This window comes from Taurulus bubalis (genome assembly GCF_910589615.1).
Source record: "Taurulus bubalis genome assembly, chromosome: 21".
NCBI classification, from domain to species: Eukaryota; Metazoa; Chordata; class Actinopteri; order Perciformes; family Cottidae; genus Taurulus; species Taurulus bubalis.
Genome location: NC_136609.1, coordinates 11,694,349 through 11,713,848, shown reverse-complemented (window position 1 = coordinate 11,713,848; position 19,500 = coordinate 11,694,349). Strand labels below are relative to the sequence as shown.

Below are 19,500 nucleotides of genomic sequence, written 5' to 3'. Positions count from 1 at the left end.
CCTTGGTGCCTCATTCATTTCCACATAATAATTCATGTTCAGTGGCTTACCTGCCATCGCCTTCGGGACAAAACTTGCTTCAGCTTAGCTGTGCTGATGCTCTTGTTCGTTGACGACTGCAAGACAAACGGAGTCAGCATGAATTACAAACACCACACTGTCAGTTCCATTCCTGTCTATACTCATATACCATTCATAGCTTAATTTATATTGATTTTATCCCTGAAACATAGTGAACATATGTTGTGATAAATACAGCTATCCAAAACCGTTTGACTCTAACATGTCAATCAAATTAAATAAGAATTTGGGACCTGGCTTTTTCCAATGTTCAGATTTCTGCTTTGGAAATGTGTGCAAATTAGCACATATTTCATAAGACAATGCTTTTCAAATGTAAACATGAATTGTTTCACACAAAGAAAAAAGTCTTCATGTAAGGAATGAATTGGGGAGGTTTATCCGTTAAATTACATTTCACCCTATTCACCTGTATTCAATGTATTCATCTAAAAGATAACTCACCTTGAACCACGGATGACGAAGGCACTCGGTGGCACTCGGCCTCCTGGAAGATGAAACATGAGGAAGGAGCATGCTGTAATGTACTGTACTCTAACGTATTCACATATGTTTATGTCCTCAAGATGCTTACAGCCGGTCCGCCACCAGAAGCTTGATGACAAATCCCTTGGCTTCCTTGCAGAGGTCGGCGAACATGCTCTCCTCAAACGCCACGTTGTAGTTACGGATGTTCAGGGCTGTCACTCTGTCGTTCTCACCGGCAAAAGGAGACACGCCAGTCAGGCTGAAACAGAGCAAAGAAAGATATCTGTGCATGTTCTATGATAATGAAAGTGTAAATAAACCGTGACAGATGTACATAACATACCAGAGGTAGGTGATGACCCCAGCGGCCCTGTGGGAGAGCAGGACTCGTGAATGACAAGCGGATTTTTTAAAATTCTGTGGCTGATAACAAGTCAGTGTGCAGTCCCGCTGGAGAACAGGTGGCTCACCATATGTCTGTTGCCGTGGAGACGGGAGTTTGGTTAACAATCTCCGGCGCGACATATTCCGGCGTGCCGTATTTGCAGTAGCGCTCCTCCGAAGTCTCCAACCTCGCGGCGTTGCCAAAGTCGCAGATGCGGATCAGGTCGCTGCCAGGTCTCGCCATGAGAATGTTTTCCGGCTACAGGAGGGATGGAGGGATGGAGAAAGGGAGGGAGGAAGAGAGGGAGGGAGGGAGGGACCCCAAAACACTACGTGAGGTTCCTACAAAAGGATGTGACGGATTGAATTTGATGCGCCATTTGATGGACGGGTACCTTGACGTCGAGGTGGGCAATGCTTTTTTGGTGAAGGTAGCGAAGACCTTCCAGGAGCTGCTGAACGCTCCAGCGGATCTGCAGAGGAAACACAGGGCAGGAAGTCAGCGTCGCGTTACATAAGGATAGCGCAGTGCAGGCAGCAGGAGCACACCAACCTCCAGTTCCTTCACTGTGGTTTTTTTGGCCATTCTTTCCAGCAGCTCCTCGTGACATCTTCACACAACAGTTGAGGATAAAAAAGCAGAGCCGTGGCTCGACTGTGCAGCCCAAGCCGTGTAGGTGCATGAGAAATGAATTATAAATGAGCAAAAACTCCCACACATCCCATCTCTCGCTAATTCCACTCATCGGCAATGAGTCAGAGAGGAAAAAGCGGTGCTGCGCTTCATTCATGCCTCCAGGGGAGCGCGGAAGACATTAGGATTAATGCTCTGGCTCTTTCGTGTCCTTGAGATGCGTTTTAGAGCACTTTTGTTCGGCTGAAGCAGATAAAATGTAAAACAGCACTGCAGGAAAGGTGGGGCCTTTTTGACTTAAAGAAATGAGGATCAGCTACGCTGAAAGGATACAGCTCCGTGATGAGCACCACCACACTCTTCTTCTCAAAGGCGTCGTGGAAATAGAGGATCCTCTCATTGTCCAGCTCAGACAGCAGGTCCATCTCTCCGAGGGCCGCGGCTTTCCTCCGTCCGCCCGCAGAAATGAACTTGGCAGCGAACTCGGCCTTTCCCTTTTGCTGAATCACCCTCTTCACATAGGAGAAGGCCCCCCTGCAGCAAACCGTGGAAACATGGTCGCTTTAATACACACCAAAGGAGTCGTTCGTGTTCTATTTAACAGCGCAGTAAAAGAAGAAGAAGAAGAAAATACAGTGCCGCGGTCAAATAAGAAATTCCTGTTGAATCCTTTAATTTCACAGCAGACGAGACATAAAAAAGATCTAAAGGATTATTTTTTCACAGTTCAGGGCACAGATCAAACACGTAGCTATTAGGGCACTGAAGTCCATTCTTGACCTTTGAGAACTGAACGTCTGACAAAATAACATCAGCTTAAATGTCAACTGAAGGCTTTCAGCAGCTATAAAACGTAGAGAATAAAAATAGAATAGGGAGATGAGGAGTATTCTGTTTGAGATTGAGAAGATATAAACAATAAATCACTGAGAGTTTTGACCTTTTCCACCAATTAAACATTACAGTATTCTTTGCAAGAGGCAGCACTACGGCAGGAGGAATAGAGACAGCATGAGTGTGTGGTCACACACACACACACACACACACACACACACACACACACACACACTCTCTCACCTCCCCAACTCTTTGTGGATATCATAGTAATCCGTCAAACGCCTCATCTTCCTCAGAATGGTTCCTTCGTCCTCCATTGGCTCTGCTGCTTCCTTTCGCTCTGCAGGGAGCAGCAACACAGGCATTTTTATGTGTGAGTGTGTGTGTGTGAGTGTGTGTGTGTGTGTGAGTGTGTGTGTGTGTGTGAGTGTGTGTGTGTGTGTGTGTGTGTGTGCACATGTGTGCCAGCATAGTGACAGATGGTTTCATACGGTGGTCCTTCCCATGTGGTGTAGATTTAGAGGTGCACTCTTCAACAACAACCCGTTTATATCGGTGTGTCGTGCATCAGCACATGACTATAATCTCAACTAAATGGTGAAGATCAAGAGCAAATAGAGGAAAAGCCTGTTGGTGCACCATGTTTGGAACAGGCCTTTAATTCTCTTAACAAAACAGATTGAGAATTCATCGTGAAAAGATGCTCCGTCCTCGTATCTTTGAATCTCAGAGGATCATAAATCCCGCTGCAGACCTGTGTGAACGGTGAGTTCAGCTTTGCAGGAGTTGGAGCCGGCCAGGTTCTTGGCGGTGCAGGTGTACACCCCGGAGTGTTCGGGCCGGGCGTTGAGGACCACGAGGGAATACTCGGGGTCGTCGTACACGAACGTGAAGTGGTTGCTCTCAGAGAGACGCACGTCGTCCTGCAACAGACAAGCGAACGCGGTTAATATGGCCACTAATAATTCTGCTCAGAGGGTTTCTCTGACTATTTATCTGATCTCAGGTCGTCTTCAAACCACCTCACCTTCTCCCACAAGATGTCTGGGTCTGGTTTCCCTTCGACCACCACAGCCAGACGGGACGTCTCCCCAATGTGCACATCCACGTCCTCCATGATGGTTTCAAACTTGGGAGGCCCTACGGAAGAAAAACAAGTTAAATAAAATAAAACTCACATCTCACAGTGAAGTTACAGTGGAGTAAAAAGGAAAGTTATTTTGAAAAAAGCTTTACTAAATTCATGATCCTTTACTTAAAAAAAATCTGAAGCTCAAATTAAATTACACACAGTCCTCTGTGTTGGCATTAACTGCTGCCAGCAGTGAGTAGTAAGTTCTTTGGATTCAAGCTGAAATGCTAAATGTAACACGTCTGCCTCGACCGACAGACCTGCCATCGCCAGCTGAGGCGTGCAGAGGTCGCTGCCAAACTGGTTGCTGGCCGTGACCACGAGCTGCCCGATGTCCGAGCTGCGGACTCTCTGCAGCTTCAGGGTGTGTTGATCGTCGTCCGGCATGCTCAGCTCGTACATCCCGAGTCGGTTGACCAGCACCACCCCCCTCCTGGGGGAGACGGAGGCAGTACAGCAAAGTGAAGAGCTTTTCCAGAGCTCCACGGAGAACATGTGCGAGAACGATGTTACATTCAATCAAAGCAAAGTGAGCCACTGGGTCTAGACTCTGTAGAGGTTACAATAAGCCTTTTCTCTATATGTTCTATCTGAATTCATAAAAACAGTCCGTGATGAGAATAGAAATGGGATGAACACCAGCATGAGCTCCGGCTCCTGAGGGACTTCTTCTGTATTTCTTTCGTTTCCCTTTTGAAATCCTGGCGCTTTACTGCTTGTGTTATTTTCGCACCCAAACAGAAACCTCTCTCGGCACGCCGTCCTTTACATACTAATGACCACAAGAGACAGAACTGACCTTTTCCAGGTGACGACTGCATGCACGTGGTTCAGCGTGATGGTGATGCTCGCAGGTTGGTTCTCAATGACGTATATGACGTCAGGTTTGTCCAGGATGACCGGGGCTTTCCTTAAGTAGGGTCCTACCGGGGGCAACAGACACCACATCAACTAAACGACCTCTTCAAGAATAAAAACCCATCGACGCCTATGCCGCGGCTTTGTTACCTCTGTCCAGCAGCTGGACCAGGTCCGTGGAGGCGGATGGCCGGCTCAGCGTCTTCCCGGTGGACGTCAGGATCCTGAAGGCGTAGCGGACTCCTTTGGACAGGGAGGTGGCGGCGTAGTTGGTCTCCTTCAGGTTAGACGCCACGACAGACCACTGGATGGAGCCCAGAGGCTGCTGCTGGAGCACGTACAGCAAGGAGCCTGCATCTGCACACACACACACACACACACACAAATAAACGACATGCATGCTATGAATAGTTTCCCCTGCAAGTGATTTATGTTCCTTTTATTTAAACGTTCTCGTTAAAGATAGAAGCCTGATGAAGCTACCAAACGAAGAGTCCATCCTCTTTGGTCGCTTCCAGCTGAGGCTTATCGTTTTCCCTGTGATGGCCTCGATCACTGGAGGACCGTCAGGGGGGTCAGGAACGATATCTGTCCCCAAATAAACACACAAATCCATCCATATCAAAGGGAAAACATTGCATCTCTCAGCGACGGCATCAAACATGAAGCCTCCCTCCGTACCTGTGACGTATAGATGTGCGTAGCAGGCCGCTTTGCCCAGCTTGTTGGCGATGACGGCCTTGTAGACGCCCCCGTGAGCGTGACAAGCGCTCCGAACGACCATGCTGTGGACATCCCTGTCTGAAGAACAGACGCACAACTTTCTCATTTACCGCCATTCACCCGCCAAAATGCTTGCTCTGCCGCCGGGCCTCCTTGCTTACGCTGGGTCATCTTGCGCTCTTCGCTGCTCTCGATGCGCTTGCCGTTGTGGTACCAGGCGATGGTCGGGTAGGGCAGGCCCGCCACTCTGCAGCTCAGCAGCGCCTCCTTGCCATCGATCACCTCCACGTCGGCCAGAGGCTTGACAAAGTCCGGCATGGTCCTCTTCTCCACCTCGCTCTCCAGCACTTCAGGCTCCTCGGGGATGGATGGCATCTTCTCCAACTTGGCCCTGCAGGAAGGAACGAGGGATCGAGTTTAGGCATCTGAGCGCGTTCACCGAGAGGCCGATGGGTGTATTTCATGTTCATCCATCACTCCTTTAGAGAGATCTCTTTCTTCCTGAAGCGTTTGCCCTTGAAAACAAAGATATCTCCTCTGACTCTTACACTGACAGCTTAATTCCCCTTTTCAAAAGCCTTTAAAATGACAAATCCATATGAATTCAATGAGTTACTTCTTACATGTGAGAAGAGATGGCAGCTCGAGGCTCTTGCATGTAGAGCTCGGCGGTGCATTCAGACTTCCCGTGACAGTTTTGAGCGACCGCGGTGTAGAAGCCTTCCGTGTCGCCGCTAACGTGGGCGATGACGAGCGAGTGACGACCTCCCTCTTGAAGCAAGCGGACGTTATCGCTCTCCTCCACTTTCGCTTCTGAGAGAACGGTGAATCGCCGTGAAATAAAATCAGACGTGGCATTTTTTCTCTTATTGAATATCAGACGCAGACGCTGGGGATTCTTACCAAAATGCGTCCAGGTGACTCGAGGAGCAGGCGACCCGCTCACCTTACAGTCAAAGCGGGCGGTGCGACCTTCGATGACCTCCAGGATGTCCAGCTTGCGGGTGAACAGAGGCTCCTTGGATGGGGCGACACTCAGGTTTGCGCTTGAGGTCGACTCCTCTGTAAATAAAATGACTAACGTGTCACATATTTATCTACTCATCAATCACTCATTTGACTTTTAGCGCTTAGCTTTTGTGTATTCTCCAACTTCTTTTCGATGGCAGTGTTTGCACAGCTCACCTTTGGCAGTGCTGAGCTTGCAGGTGTACGTTCCACTGTCATCCTCGTGAACTGAATTAAGCAGCAGACGGCACCTGTGAGACAAAAGAAGACAGCTTTCAAAATAAAGCAATAGTAATGAAACAAAACCAGTGAAACTAAGCAGAAAGGAGTTCAACGTCACCTCTTGCCATCGAAGTGCATTTTGCAGTTGAGCAGCGCCGGCTGGATCAGCTTCCCGTGCGAGAGCCAGTCCACATCCACGTCTGGCGGTCCCGTCATGTGACACTCGAACATGGCCGACTCTCCGGCCTTCACCGCGACCCCTTTCACCTCCCGGGTGATTCTCACAGCCGTTTGTGCTGCGGACGCTGTTGAAAAAAACAACCCCAGAATGAAATATTACACCATATTTCTCCCGACGTGATTAAAGTACACCGATTAAATTCTTCATTCCTCACCTTTGACCTCCACTCGGCACTCCGCTTCCTTGCATCCGTACTCGTTGATGATCTTGCAGACGTAAAGCCCGGAGTCTGACCTCTGAGCGCAGCCGATTCTCATTTCACTGCCGCCGCCGTCGCCCGTCTCTCTCACGGCGAAGCGGCCTGCCGTCTTCACCGAGACTCTGTCCTTCAACCTGGGTCAACACGAAGTGGCTGTCACAGTCCATTACACTCAGGCGCTTCATAGAGGGCCGTGTGTGTGTGTGTGTGTGTGTGTGTGTGTGTGTGTGACAGTAAGTGGTTGAGATAATAAGTGTCTGTCTGCAATAAAGCTTTCAGGAGAGATTCCTCACCAGTAAACCATGGGTCTGGGCTGCCCGGACACCTTCGCTGAGAGGACGACCTCTTGACCTTGAGTCACCTCCTGGTCACACGGCGCCACCTTTTAAATAACAACATACTTATGTGCAAAGTCTTTAAAGGTTTCTACAGAAAAATGTATCTGCAGTGTTTTGATCATTATGTAATGCAATCATGAAAAACGTTTGCACCAGCTTCTGAATAGTTTCTGCTTTTTTCCCCTGAAGTATATAAATGAGTCAATTTAATATCTTTGGGTTTTGATTGATGGTTGCACAAAACAAGCCAATGTACTATGCCACCTGAAGCAATGTGAAATGTTAAAGTAATAACGATCGATAATGAAAATAAAGAACTAAAATGCATAATACATGTGAGCTGCGGCCCCAACTCCAACATAAATACAATTTCAAACATATTAAAACAATAAGTTAACAAGAATAATAAAGTTTACATGAATTCCTTGAGTGTGTTTCAGTCGGACGATCAAAGACAAAGTTTTGGATTCACGTCACATCATGAATATGCTATAGTTGTTATCAACCCTCCTCAGCACAATGTTGGGGGACGTATGTGTCCGTCGGCCCTAAAGATCAGCTCTAAAAACAGATCTGTTGCACCTGAGACCCTCCTACCTGGAACGAGGGCGTTTCTTTGAAGTGGACTCTTTTACCCGCCGGGTGCCGGAGCTCCATCGCCTCCTCCTCTGGCTGCGGTGGACTCCTGACTTCCGAGGCCCCGACTCGTTTCCCACAATGCATGTGGGCTGGCTCTGCAAGAACAGGAAAGTGATGTTGGCCCATACATGTAATAGACTTCAGCTGCATCTAATTCACCTTTACAAGGCTTCAACTCTGATTCGCTCACTAATTAAATCGGTGTAATTACGGGCAAATCTCTTTGAAATATGGTTAGCATTGCAACAGGGCGGCTCTTGATACATTAAGATGGGAACAATCTGTCAGGGCTCTGATGTTTACAGTCTCTGCTTGCCTTTCTGGAGATGAGTATCTTTGCCAGGAGGAGCAGTTGGCAACACGGATAGCGTTAGAGACGAGTGGGCCATGTGCACCACATACGCACAGGGAGCTCTCTGAAGTGACCGTAACTGAACAGATAATGAATTAATCCCTTAATCCCTGACCCAATCATTCGCTTATTCCCACGGAGTTCCCGAGCCGACTCTGTGTCTGGACTCCTGGCAGCTTGCACTAAAGTCAGAATGAATTCACCGCTGGAGAGAGCAATATAAAACATCTCCCCCCTGCAGGAGCTCTCTTTACACGGCTCTGCTCGTTCCCTTTCTGCCTTGCCGCTTCCTTTTTTTCCTCCTTCGCTTTCTCCTTTTCCCTGTAGAACCTGAAGCCCAGACATCTGGCATAAGCAGATAGCACTGTGACAACTGAGAATTAATAATATCCGTCGGTGGAAGAGAATTAAGTCGTGTCCTCTCTGAAGGAGAAAACCACAGCAAGAAAGTGCTGCCATTAAACTCAACGGGCTAAAAGAAAAGAGGAAACTGGCTCGTCTCCTTCAAGCTGCAGGTGAAAGAAGCCTCAGACAGGTTTGCCCACATGCACATATGAACCTATACATGCAAGAACTTATTAAAGCAATTAAACATGAAAACAAGACAGAAAAACACAAAGACGCCGGATTCTTTCTCTTCGGTAGGAAGGTATTCTGATGAATTGTCATCACGCTGGCATTAAAAAAGGAAAACAGACAAAATAACCTACCTAGAGTCACATCTCTGAGCGGCGTCTGTGCACCAGAGGATAAGTCCCGGGAGTATTTACACGGACCTGCCAACTCTTACACAACTGCTGCTGCACAGTCCGAGTCAGCGGCCCTTCCTCTTCAGCCTCATCCTCTATTCTCTGTTCTCCCTCTGCCTCCCGCTCACGTCAATAGTCTCATAATAGTCTTCTAGTCTCACTACATACTCATTCAACTTTTTAGATTGTTTTATTCATTTTTTAAACCAGGATCTTTCATAATATCCAGGGCGGACATCCTTCAGTCATCCTCGCTCTGTTCCCGGTTTATCCAGCTGAGGTTGACTCACATAATCTCCATAGTGTGTGACAACTCTGTGTGTAGCGTGAAATCTCCAGAGATGAAAAAAAAACGCCGTGATTAATCTCACACCGGGACATAAAGCAGACCGCAATTACCCGAGAGAACAAGAGGGCGGCTAAAAATACTCCTGCAAGCTAAGACTCCGCCGGCCTAATATGGAAGCGCAGGCCCCCGCCGGTGGAGAGGCGGCGGCAGAGCGGACGCTCACATTTGTTGACAAAGACCCGGGGAAGTGCAGGTTGCATTAACACCAGCTGATTTAACACTCTGGGAGCGGCGCAAGCTTTTCCATATAAACACACATCCATCCGCCGGCACATTTAGGACAGCAGGAATATCCATTCTGCTCCTGCTTCTGAAGGCCACGCCTGCCTTTGAGACTCGGGAGACCTTTGCATGACGGGGGAATGGGACCGCGGTTTGAATCGTGCAAATGGAAAGAAAAAAAAAGGGGGGAGAGCTCGGCGCCTGTTAAGAATTAATGGGTTGCCATGGTGACTATCGCTGCGAGGAGCCCCCGGTCGGGATGCTGAGCTCCAGCGGGCCTTTGTAGTCGTTAAGACAGAATGTCAGGCGGAGGAGGGCTGGCAGTGGATTAAAGCGATGGTGTGTGCGTGTGTGTGTGTGTGTGTGTGTGTGTGTGTGTGCGTGTGTGTGTCAACGTGTATTTCAAGGAGAGCATCGTTTTCATGTGCCTCAACGTGTCCGTCCTCATTTAAATGGTGTGTTTGCATCCTTGTAAATGGGCCGCGGTGGCACCTGAAATCAAACAGGGAACGTGCTTTCATCTCGCAGCCTCGCCTCACCTGATTGGATGCAGAGCGCGGCGGCGCAGGACGCTCTGCCCGCCGCGTTGACGGCGGCGACGCAGTACGACCCCGCGTGGCTCGGCCTCATCTGCTTTATCACCAGACTGTGCCGAGGGCCGTCCGCCTTGACCACGTGGAGCGCGTCGCTCCGTATCTCCACGTTGTTCTTCCTCCATGTCACTGAGGAGGACACATTCACACGCAGGACGTAATGAAAACCTCCCACGGAAGAGCGGATGAAGCACTGAAAAAACCTTGAATAACTGCCTTTAAAAAAAGTCAAAACACATAAAAACACATACAAAACAAGAAAGAAAAGCATGTTCTCAGTACCTGAAGGAGCCGGGCTCCCGGTGATGATGCATCTCAGCGTGACCTCCGAGCCGCTGGACGCCGCCGTGTCCACTAGAGTCCTCTCGAAGCTCGGGTCCCCGGCCGGCTCCTCGTCGGAGTCATCAGACGAGCGCCCTGGAAACAACCGGGTCAAGGGTCACTGCCCGGTTCCTGTTAGCTGCTTTCATAAATGGGTCAGAGCCCCAAAATTACTCATGGGCGACTTTCTTTTTTTTGGGGGTCCCCCATGTGAAATGAGATCCATCAATGAGTCTGAGCAGACAGCATGATGGATACATGTTCTACTTTATTGTTCCTTTTTAGCGTCTACACTTTTTTCCTGTTTTTAGTGCTATTTCGTTAATTTACAGTATATACTAGGCTTTCCCGACTTTTTTAGAGAACCTTTAAACACTTTAAAAGTCACCAAAGACCCATAAACAAAGGTGACGTGTTTCTATCAGCTGTGAGCTGTTAGATTTCCTTTTTCCTAATTATTTAAATATCTCATCACCCCTCACATTGATCTAGCTCATAGAGCTGAGTGCTACTTTACACGCTTAAGGACGATGGCTCACACGTTGGGTTCACAAAAACTGGAAAAAGACGGAGACAGCTCCCACAGTGTGGATTTCTGAAGGGCGACTTTGAGTGTGGCCCTTTTGGTTCAGTTCAGTTCAGGTTGGTTCATGCAAGCAGCAGCACTGTTGTGTGAAATTGCCTGAGGGACCGACCTGTCAATCAAGGCAAATATACCCCAAAAATAGACTTCTCCATGACCTTTGGAAATAAAAAAAGTTTCTGGACTCGTCTGCGGTGGCTGCTGCTTGTTTCCACCTCATTTATATATTTGTATCAATAATCCTCATGCAACATGCACTACCTTCTTTCTTGCGATCTTTCCCGTCTTTCCTTCGGGTCTTGCTCCTCGCGTTGCTCCTGTCTGCAACACTTTCTGTCTCCATGGGTTCGTCCTCCAGCAGGATGGTGGGGATGTTCGCCCTGGTGGCCGGAGACACCCGGCCCGCCTCCGCCTTCCTCCTTTTGGTGAGAGGGCTGATGGAGGGAGTGGGCGATGGGGCCAGCCGGGGCGGCTTGGGGGGGTACTGGGAGCCCGGTTCCCTCACAGCTACTGGGGACGCTCTCCTCCCATTGGGGCTGGGGGGCCTGTGGTCTGCTTTGTCGTCCGTCTTCGTCTCCCTCCTTGGATCCGTTCTCAGATCTCTGGCGGGAGACGAGGACCTTAGCGACGTGTCAACAAGTGTGTCTTTGTCGGCTCCCGCGGAGGTTTGAAGAGCTTCCCTGTGTGCAAAGACAAGGAAAGTGTTACGTACTACGGAGAAGTATAAATATTAGATTTTGAGTAAACATTTATATAATTTGTCCAGACTTGTTGACGAGAACAAATCCTACAAAGAAAAATACACAGAAATCTGAAAAAACATCAGTAAAGATAATTTTATCCAAACCTGGTGAGGCTTTTCCGTGTGGCTGTTGGCAAATGTTGCCCTGGTAACTGCTGAACGTGAGCCGTCTCCATGGTAACGGAATTTTCTTCTGCGCTTCCCTGTGATGAGCCATCGGCCGGCGTCCGCTGTGAATCCGGCCGTGTCATCGAGTTCCTCTCGGGCCTGTTCCTCTGAGCCGGCGGAGCCGCTCTGTCCTCCAGGGCTCGCTCCCTGGCCTCCAGCTTCTTCACCACCTGGGGAGGAATGGGCTCCAGCTTCCCCGTGGCGAGCCTCTCTTTCTGCGCCAGCTGCTCGGTGGAATAAGCCTTCTTCAAGCTCGGCCTCCCCACCAGCTTCTTGATCCTCTGGAGCTCTTCGGCAAACTTGCTCTGGTAGCTCTGGACCTTCTGGGAGTAGCTGGTCTGGTCCTCCAGAGACGAGGCCCGCTGCTTGAACGCCGCCCGCTTCTGCAGCACTCGGCCGTCCTCTCGGCCTCCCGCCTTCTTCCCGCTGTCGTCCGAGTCGCAGGAAGCCGCTCGTCCGAACCTCGAACCCGACGCCGATCCGACTCCTCCCGGCGGATCGACGCTCGCCCTCCGTTCCTCGAAAGCGACGACCTTGTCGAAGATCTTGGGCGCCGCGCGAGCCAGTTTGGGCGTCATCACGACACTGTTTACGCCCGACGCCTGCTGTGTTTTTGAAGATTGGGGATCTGGAGGTTTGGTTTTATCCGGGCCTTGGATGCTGTTTTTGTGAGAAGACAGGGGGACACAGGAGGAGAGCCCCTGTGATTCGTCGGCGGTTTGAGTCCTAGAGGGGTGAGGATTGAGGGGAAACGGAGGTGTGACGTTAGAGCTCTGGTGCAGCCGCCGGAGGCGTTGGGAGAGTGATAAAGAAGCAGATGAACGTCCATTCCTGTCATTTTGTCTCGTGTTTTTAAATTCGCCAGTGAGTTCCTCGTGTTTTGTCTGTGCTCTGACAGTGTACAAATGAATCGGCAGAGAAAGGAACACAAATGAAACAATGTTGCCTACGTGTAAGATGTCAAACGTTCCTCAGAACTTAATCTAACTGAAGTGGAGGACAAAGTATTCAGAAATTGTAGGCAATGTTGCATCAACAAAAATGCAGATCCACAACATGAAAAAAAAGCGCTCGCTGCTCTAACTTTAAATACGAAAACATGCCTAAAAAAGAAGCTGTGAATCACATGATCATTCATTTGTGAGAACATTCATGCTAATATTAGCTCGGCTCAAAGCCAGCAACCCATGCATGCCACAGCAAACCTATAACGATATGGTGTTAATCCAAAAGTGCGGGGCCGCTCTACAAAACATGCAGTGGCTAAAAAGAGTCATCACAGTTTTTCAGAAGTGCTGAATAATACATATTAGCAGATTGTACCATCGTGTCCTCGCTAATGGCTATAAGAAATATTAACAACGATTTCTTCTTAAAGACCTGTGATCATCGTTATAGAAACCAAACCACACATAAAAACAGAGTCGAAGGAAAGTGTGACATCAAAATAAAAATAGGGGAGTAACAAAGCTGTTTGAAAAAAGCTTGAATATATGAAATAAGAGTTAAAAAAAGAGTCACTTATGTAACTTATAAGTACATTTTTGCGAGTTGGGTCTATGTGGGATGTAATGTCTTGGCTTATGTGTGCGATTGGGGGGTTGTGGCCAGTCCTTTTTGTTTTTTAGTGGACTCCTAAAAGTGACATGCCATGTGCTATAACGGCATAGAGAATGTCCTCCCTCTGTAGAGGCTGAACATGCTCCCATAGTAGTCGCTGCCTACAGAAACACTTTCCTCTGAGCCCTGAACAGGCCGTGCCAGGTTAGCGTGAGACGCCCGCACCAGCGGTTCCACCCCCAGGTGACGGACAGGAGGGGCCCCCTCGGCGGGAGCCCCACCGAGGGCTTGCCTGGCAGGGTTTGTGGGGTCCAGGTGGAGCCCCGGAGGGCGGGAGCCCAGAGCGCGCAGCTCTCGCTCCACCACGGGGTCATAGGCTCCGGGGAGGGTGGCCCGGCGATCTGAAGCGTCCGGGTTATAGTCCATCATCCCGCCTCCCTCACCTGGAGAGAGAAGGAGAGAGAGAGAGAGAGAGAGAGAGAGAGAGAGAGAGAGAGAGAGAGAGGAGAACAAAAATGTGTTAGCAAACAGGAGTAAACACTAAAGCTGTGGATTGAGTTGAATGTCACCCGGTGCAGCCGTGTGGCTCATTCATGTGTTTCTAATCTCTGGCTCCACAGGAAGAGCGCCGATAGTTTGGATCATTTCACGGTCGGTTTTGGTCCGATAGAATATCACCAGACAGAGATATTGATCGAAAGGTTAATTCTTTCACAGAGTTCTTCAATCCATTTTTGTTTAATGTCAAACCTTTAGTGAATTAAATATTGGAACACCTTTACACTCTGGTGGTAGCACTTTAATTTCCAGACTTTCTTCTTTGAGAGTCTTTTAGTCATTAAAAAGCAGGGAAAGGGGCCAACTGTCTGTGTTATGTATAAACCACCACCACTATATCCCAAAAAGAATGAACGATTCAGCAATACAAAGAGCAGGAGTCCTGAGCTGGTAGAAAAGGAGACTGAAAAGCGGAGCGACATGCACTAAGCACAAAAAGGGCAAAGCTGGATCAGGAGTCTATTGATCGCTTGAAAACAGGAAATGAAACAGAGCGTATGAGGGCCATGTTGCGGAGCGCGCACCACTTAAAGAGATCCTCCCCCGTCGCAAATCAGGTAATGATTGACATTTTAGTGATGAGCAAAGGAGACAGAAATGCATTGGCAAGCGAAAAAAAAAACGAGCAGTCAGCATCTTCCGTTAACGACGGAAACCTGGAAACAGCGATGGTGTCGGGATGCAAAACGACGGACTGCAGTCGCAAGTGATGGCGACTCAGCGCCACAGCCAGAAAACTAGATCGGCTGCTCCTAAAGCAACAGAAATAAATGAAAAGAATCTTTCCAGAGGGGAATGTATTACCCGCCTCAAGGCCTTGACGTATTGAGCTTTAAAATCCAGTGTTCCTGTCTGCGAGGAGCTTTCATTGCGTCTTAGAGGGCAGAGCAGCAGGACGGGCTTTCAGCGCCGTGTTTTGACACGAATGGAGACGTCGATCTCACAAACAATCTGCTCTCCTTCGCCCACTGGATCTAAACAAAGGCCTCGTCTGCAGAAGCGTTTAACATTCTACTTTTTGTATGCAGCGGAGGAAACCAGAATCCGCTCCTCGATGCGTCACCTCGTCCCCGCCCTCATTTCATATTCTCTTTCTATTTGTTTTGTCGCTCGTCTCTGGAGGGACGTGATGATACGGCAATAGTCAGAAAGTGCAAACAGCGTGTACGGCGAGCGAGGGAAGAATACTAAAATGTCTCCCCGGTTGAGGAGAAGGGTGTCAATATGTCGGATCTATATTCAGACATCCTGCCGCCTGTTTGGGAGCCGAGTGGAGAGGGCACCAGGTTCTCCAACGCCACTCTGGCAAATGAGTAAACACTCTTTCAGCAATTCCTCTGACCCGTGTAATGCTGACAGGAAAAGGCTCGTTAGGTTATAACTGGGAAATGCCAGGAGGGAAATAGTTTTGCACACATTTGCATTTTAGACATGTGCATTAAGAGATCAGGAGGAAGTGAAGCAACATTTCTTTGGCCCCTTTCTTGTGAAAAAATGACATGAGATCTTTAGGCTGAATCAGATTAAACCGCTCTAAACAATGGATCCTCCATTTTTAAATACAAGACGGAGACAATGTAAAATATCAGAGTTCAGCAACAGCTTTGAACTTTGAGTTGAAGATCTGCTGGAGTCATTTTAACTCACACTGACAGGGAAGTCATTTTGGATGTTACAGTCACGAATGAGACTTGTAATTATAAAAATATCGAAGATTATATGAAAACTGCTGGGGCTGCAACCAACAATTATTTTCATGATTGATCAATATACTCATTTTCTTGGATAATTAATGTGTTGTACTGTTTATGAAATGTGAGAAAACAACAGTCCAAAGCATAAAAATATAGAAAAATAACAGAAAATGAAAATATAAAACTGAGAAATCAGCAAATCCTCACAGCTGGAAGAAGCAAATGCAGCAAAATAGCAGAATAATTGTTTCCATTAGTTTCAACCTCTTTCCTCTCAGTGTTCTGGCTGCCTGCTCCCTGTGGAGACCTGAGACAGGTTCCCTGCTGGAACTAGGGCAGTGTGTCACGCTGCACCAAGAGGGATTCATGCATTCTGCCATGTCAGATTTTATCCAACGCATCTCTTGGGCCCAGCTGATAAATCCATCAATCTGCATTCACTCATGATTTTGTAGTGTGTATTTGGCAGCAATGATGAATCACATTGACTATCACCTCATAAATAAGGTCTGAAGAGCTGCTGAATATGTGCATGCTGCAGCTTTTAGCTTGCAACGTTAGCAATAGTTAAGAAAAAAAACACGCATAAAGCTCAGCAGGAGCTTATATGAAATACCTGAAGGGCCTCTCCGTCCAGCCTTGTCTTGGTGCCTTCCAGGCCCTTCTTTGGTTTCCATCTGAGGTTCTGTGGTCTCATCCTCTGTGGTCTCAGAGTCTGCAACGACGAGAAGTAGAACACACCGATGAGTTAAGATGGAGGAAGGAAGGCGGGAATGCAGGAAATAGAAACTGAGGTGGAGGAGAAGAGGAGGCGGGAAACAACAACAGAGTCTGGGTGAAAATGACATTTCAGGTTTGCTTAGCGGCACAGAGTTTGATGGGTCCTTGAAACAGCCCCCAGAGTGGAATAAAGTGGGTTGAAGATGAAGCGTGACACGACGCCAGCTGTGGCTTACAGAAATACATGGCGCATACATGGAGGGAGGTGCACGGATAGATGCTCTCTCCTCGGGTCTGCAGCCGTTTGACTGGGAACAAAACAGCAGGTGGAGCTTAGTTTTCCTTCGTTAGACTGAACGCTACGTTCCTCTTATTCCTATTTGTGTGTTTCTATAAATACGTCACCTGCTAAAATCGTTTCTAGCATCCTTCGAAAAACACAGTACCGTAAAATACGTGTTATAAGGCGCACTATAAGCTGCATCTACTAAATAAAAAAAGAAGTCATATTTAATCACAAACAAACCGCTGTGGTTTATAAGCGACCATTGCTGATGCTACTGCTACTACTACTGCTACCGCTGCTGCTACCGCTGCTGCTGCTACCGCTGCTGCTGCTACCGCTGCTGCTGCTACTGCTACTGCTGCTGCTACTGCTACCGCTGCTGCTGCTACTGCTACTGCTACTGCTACTGCTACCGCTGCTGCTGCTACCGCTGCTGCTGCTGCTACCGCTGCTGCTGCTGCTACTGCTACTGCTACTGCTACTACTACCGCTGCTGCTGCAACCGCTGCTGCTGATGCTGCTGCTGCTGCTACTACTGCTACTGCTACTGCTACCGCTGCTGCTGCTACCGCTGCTGCTGCTGCTACTGATGCTACTACTGCTACTGCTACCGCTGCTGCTGCTGCTACCGCTGCTGCTGCTGCTACTGCTACTGCTACTGCTACTACTACCGCTGCTGCTGCAACCGCTGCTGCTGATGCTGCTGCTGCTGCTACTACTGCTACTGCTACTGCTACCGCTGCTGCTGCTACCGCTGCTGCTGCTGCTACTGATGCTACTACTGCTACTGCTACCGCTGCTGCTGCTGCTGCTGATGCTACTACTGCTACTGCTGCTGCTGATGCTACCACTGCTGCTGCTGATGCTGCTGCTGCTACTACTGCTACTGCTACCGCTGCTGCTGCTGCTGCTGATGCTACTACTGCTACTGCTACTGCTACCGCTGCTGCTGCTACCGCTGCTGCTGCTACCGCTGCTGCTGCTGCTGCTGCTGCCGCTGCAACTGCTACCGCTGCTGCTGCTGCTACTGCTACTGCTGCTGCTACTGCTACTGCTGCTGCTGTTGCTGCTGCTACTGCTACCGCTGCTCGAAAAACACAGTACCGTAAAATACGTGTTATAAGGCGCACTATAAGCTGCATCTACTAAATCAAAAAATAAGTCATATTTAATCACAAACAAACCGCTGTGGTTTATAAGCGACCATTGCTGATGCTACTGCTACTGCTACAAATTAGCTGCACCGATATTTAAGCCGCATGGGTTGGTTGAAAAAAAGTAGTGTCTTAGAACCTGAATTTTAAAGGTACTGAGTTACAATTCAATGAAGCCTAAGATTAGGACAAAAATATTAAAGGAAATAATGCCAGAAAAGCAGGTATTAAAAATGATCTTTTCACATCATGACTCCAAACCAAATGAAAATGTGTCATAATTATGAGATGATTACTACATAACCTTTTCTCCGGATCTGTAGAAGGGAAACGACATGAAGTGATGTTTCTGTGCAGCAGTGAAGAGAATGACTCAGTAAATGGTAGAAAGGGAAATCACAAAAAGGGAACATGTGCCAACAGAAAGACGGACGGGACAGCAATGATTGCGGTCTCGGTCACATAAGGGAACATTCAAAAGCAGAGAGAAGAGACACAGACAATATGATGGAGTACTGATCCCACGAGGGAATTGATCTTAAAACATTACGAAAGCAAATGAAGGGAAGTGGGCTGAGAGCAAGAGAAACCACAGAAGCAGTGGGGTCACATGTAAACCACATCTCTGTGGCTGAGGTCACATCAGCAGGGGGAACGGACGGATGGGAGGAAGAGAGAGAGAGAAAAAAGGTGAATCAAAACAGGCAGGTTTACCATAGCTTTGCTTTCGGCAGGAGCGGAAAACTTCACTTCCATAGTGGCAGCAAGAGAGGGCAGACGGGAGAGCACCGTTACTATGGAAACCAGCATCTCTCTCACCCACACGACCAATCCTCTTCGTACCCATCAGAGTCTTAAAATCACCAGCCAAACGGCTGGGTGGCTGACAGACACGTGCACCGGTCAGAGAGCTCGCGGAGGAGGAGGACGACAACCACAAAACAGGTTGCAGCTCATTGCGCCTCACATGGACTCAGAGCCTGATTAGATCGTTCCAGAAGGTCTGCCTAATGATAAGAAAGCCAGGGCAACATGAGCAATCACCATCAGCTCATTGCATTGCCGCATCTCCCGGGGTGCGGGCGCGGAGAGCCACCCGTCTGTCTCCAATAGCTAGGACATCGACCCAGCTATGTAATTATGAGGGGATGTATATCAGCTTGTAGATCGCATTGAAATGTAAATATGATTTGGAGGAGAGTGCAGCGAGCCTCTGGTTTGGCTTGATCATAGTCTGAAGAAATAATGTAACATAAATCATCGAGGCCACATATTATTCACTGGAGCGTTTTATGCAGAGAGGCAATAGCGTGATTACAAAAAATATTGCTTTGTGGGGGTGGATGTACAACAATAAAACCCACTCTGTAAGCAGTAACAACATAAATACAAAGAAGCAAAATACATGTTCTACAACGTTCATATGTAAAGGAAGTTATTAGAGGAATAAATCAAAGTGGAGCACATGCTGTCGAAGGCTTAATAAAATCATAAATCGGCAGATTTCTAACAGAAAAGAAGAGACCACGGTGGAATGCAGTAGACGGGTGTAAAGCTTATACTGACAACACACCATGGGTAAATCTGCCAAATGTCCGCGTGGAATGCCCAGTTCTCTGAAACGAGATACAAAAGTACAATGTATTATTCAGCAGCAAACACAGCCACAGATTCACTCATACACA

General features: G+C 48.3%; 1 protein-coding gene across 1 annotated transcript in view; it reads right to left on the bottom strand.

Moving 5' to 3' along the window:
* The window catches only part of spega (striated muscle enriched protein kinase a), a gene marked incomplete at its 5' end in the record, with an annotated part of 39,414 nt that overhangs the window by 10,284 nt on the left and 9,630 nt on the right, over positions 1-19,500 (bottom strand). The window contains 30 exons of the mRNA XM_079236893.1: positions 51-116; positions 526-568; positions 656-808; positions 893-919; positions 1,020-1,192; positions 1,329-1,406; positions 1,487-1,544; positions 1,901-2,101; positions 2,645-2,744; positions 3,159-3,327; positions 3,432-3,544; positions 3,797-3,969; positions 4,336-4,459; positions 4,545-4,751; positions 4,878-4,982; positions 5,076-5,195; positions 5,279-5,508; positions 5,741-5,930; positions 6,021-6,179; positions 6,303-6,376; positions 6,466-6,652; positions 6,743-6,921; positions 7,081-7,169; positions 7,723-7,859; positions 9,976-10,158; positions 10,312-10,446; positions 11,195-11,613; positions 11,781-12,569; positions 13,696-13,846; positions 16,272-16,370. Coding sequence (XP_079093019.1) covers positions 51-116; positions 526-568; positions 656-808; positions 893-919; positions 1,020-1,192; positions 1,329-1,406; positions 1,487-1,544; positions 1,901-2,101; positions 2,645-2,744; positions 3,159-3,327; positions 3,432-3,544; positions 3,797-3,969; positions 4,336-4,459; positions 4,545-4,751; positions 4,878-4,982; positions 5,076-5,195; positions 5,279-5,508; positions 5,741-5,930; positions 6,021-6,179; positions 6,303-6,376; positions 6,466-6,652; positions 6,743-6,921; positions 7,081-7,169; positions 7,723-7,859; positions 9,976-10,158; positions 10,312-10,446; positions 11,195-11,613; positions 11,781-12,569; positions 13,696-13,846; positions 16,272-16,370 — 4,931 coding nt within the window. The remainder of the gene's footprint in view (positions 1-50; positions 117-525; positions 569-655; positions 809-892; positions 920-1,019; positions 1,193-1,328; positions 1,407-1,486; positions 1,545-1,900; positions 2,102-2,644; positions 2,745-3,158; positions 3,328-3,431; positions 3,545-3,796; positions 3,970-4,335; positions 4,460-4,544; positions 4,752-4,877; positions 4,983-5,075; positions 5,196-5,278; positions 5,509-5,740; positions 5,931-6,020; positions 6,180-6,302; positions 6,377-6,465; positions 6,653-6,742; positions 6,922-7,080; positions 7,170-7,722; positions 7,860-9,975; positions 10,159-10,311; positions 10,447-11,194; positions 11,614-11,780; positions 12,570-13,695; positions 13,847-16,271; positions 16,371-19,500) is intronic.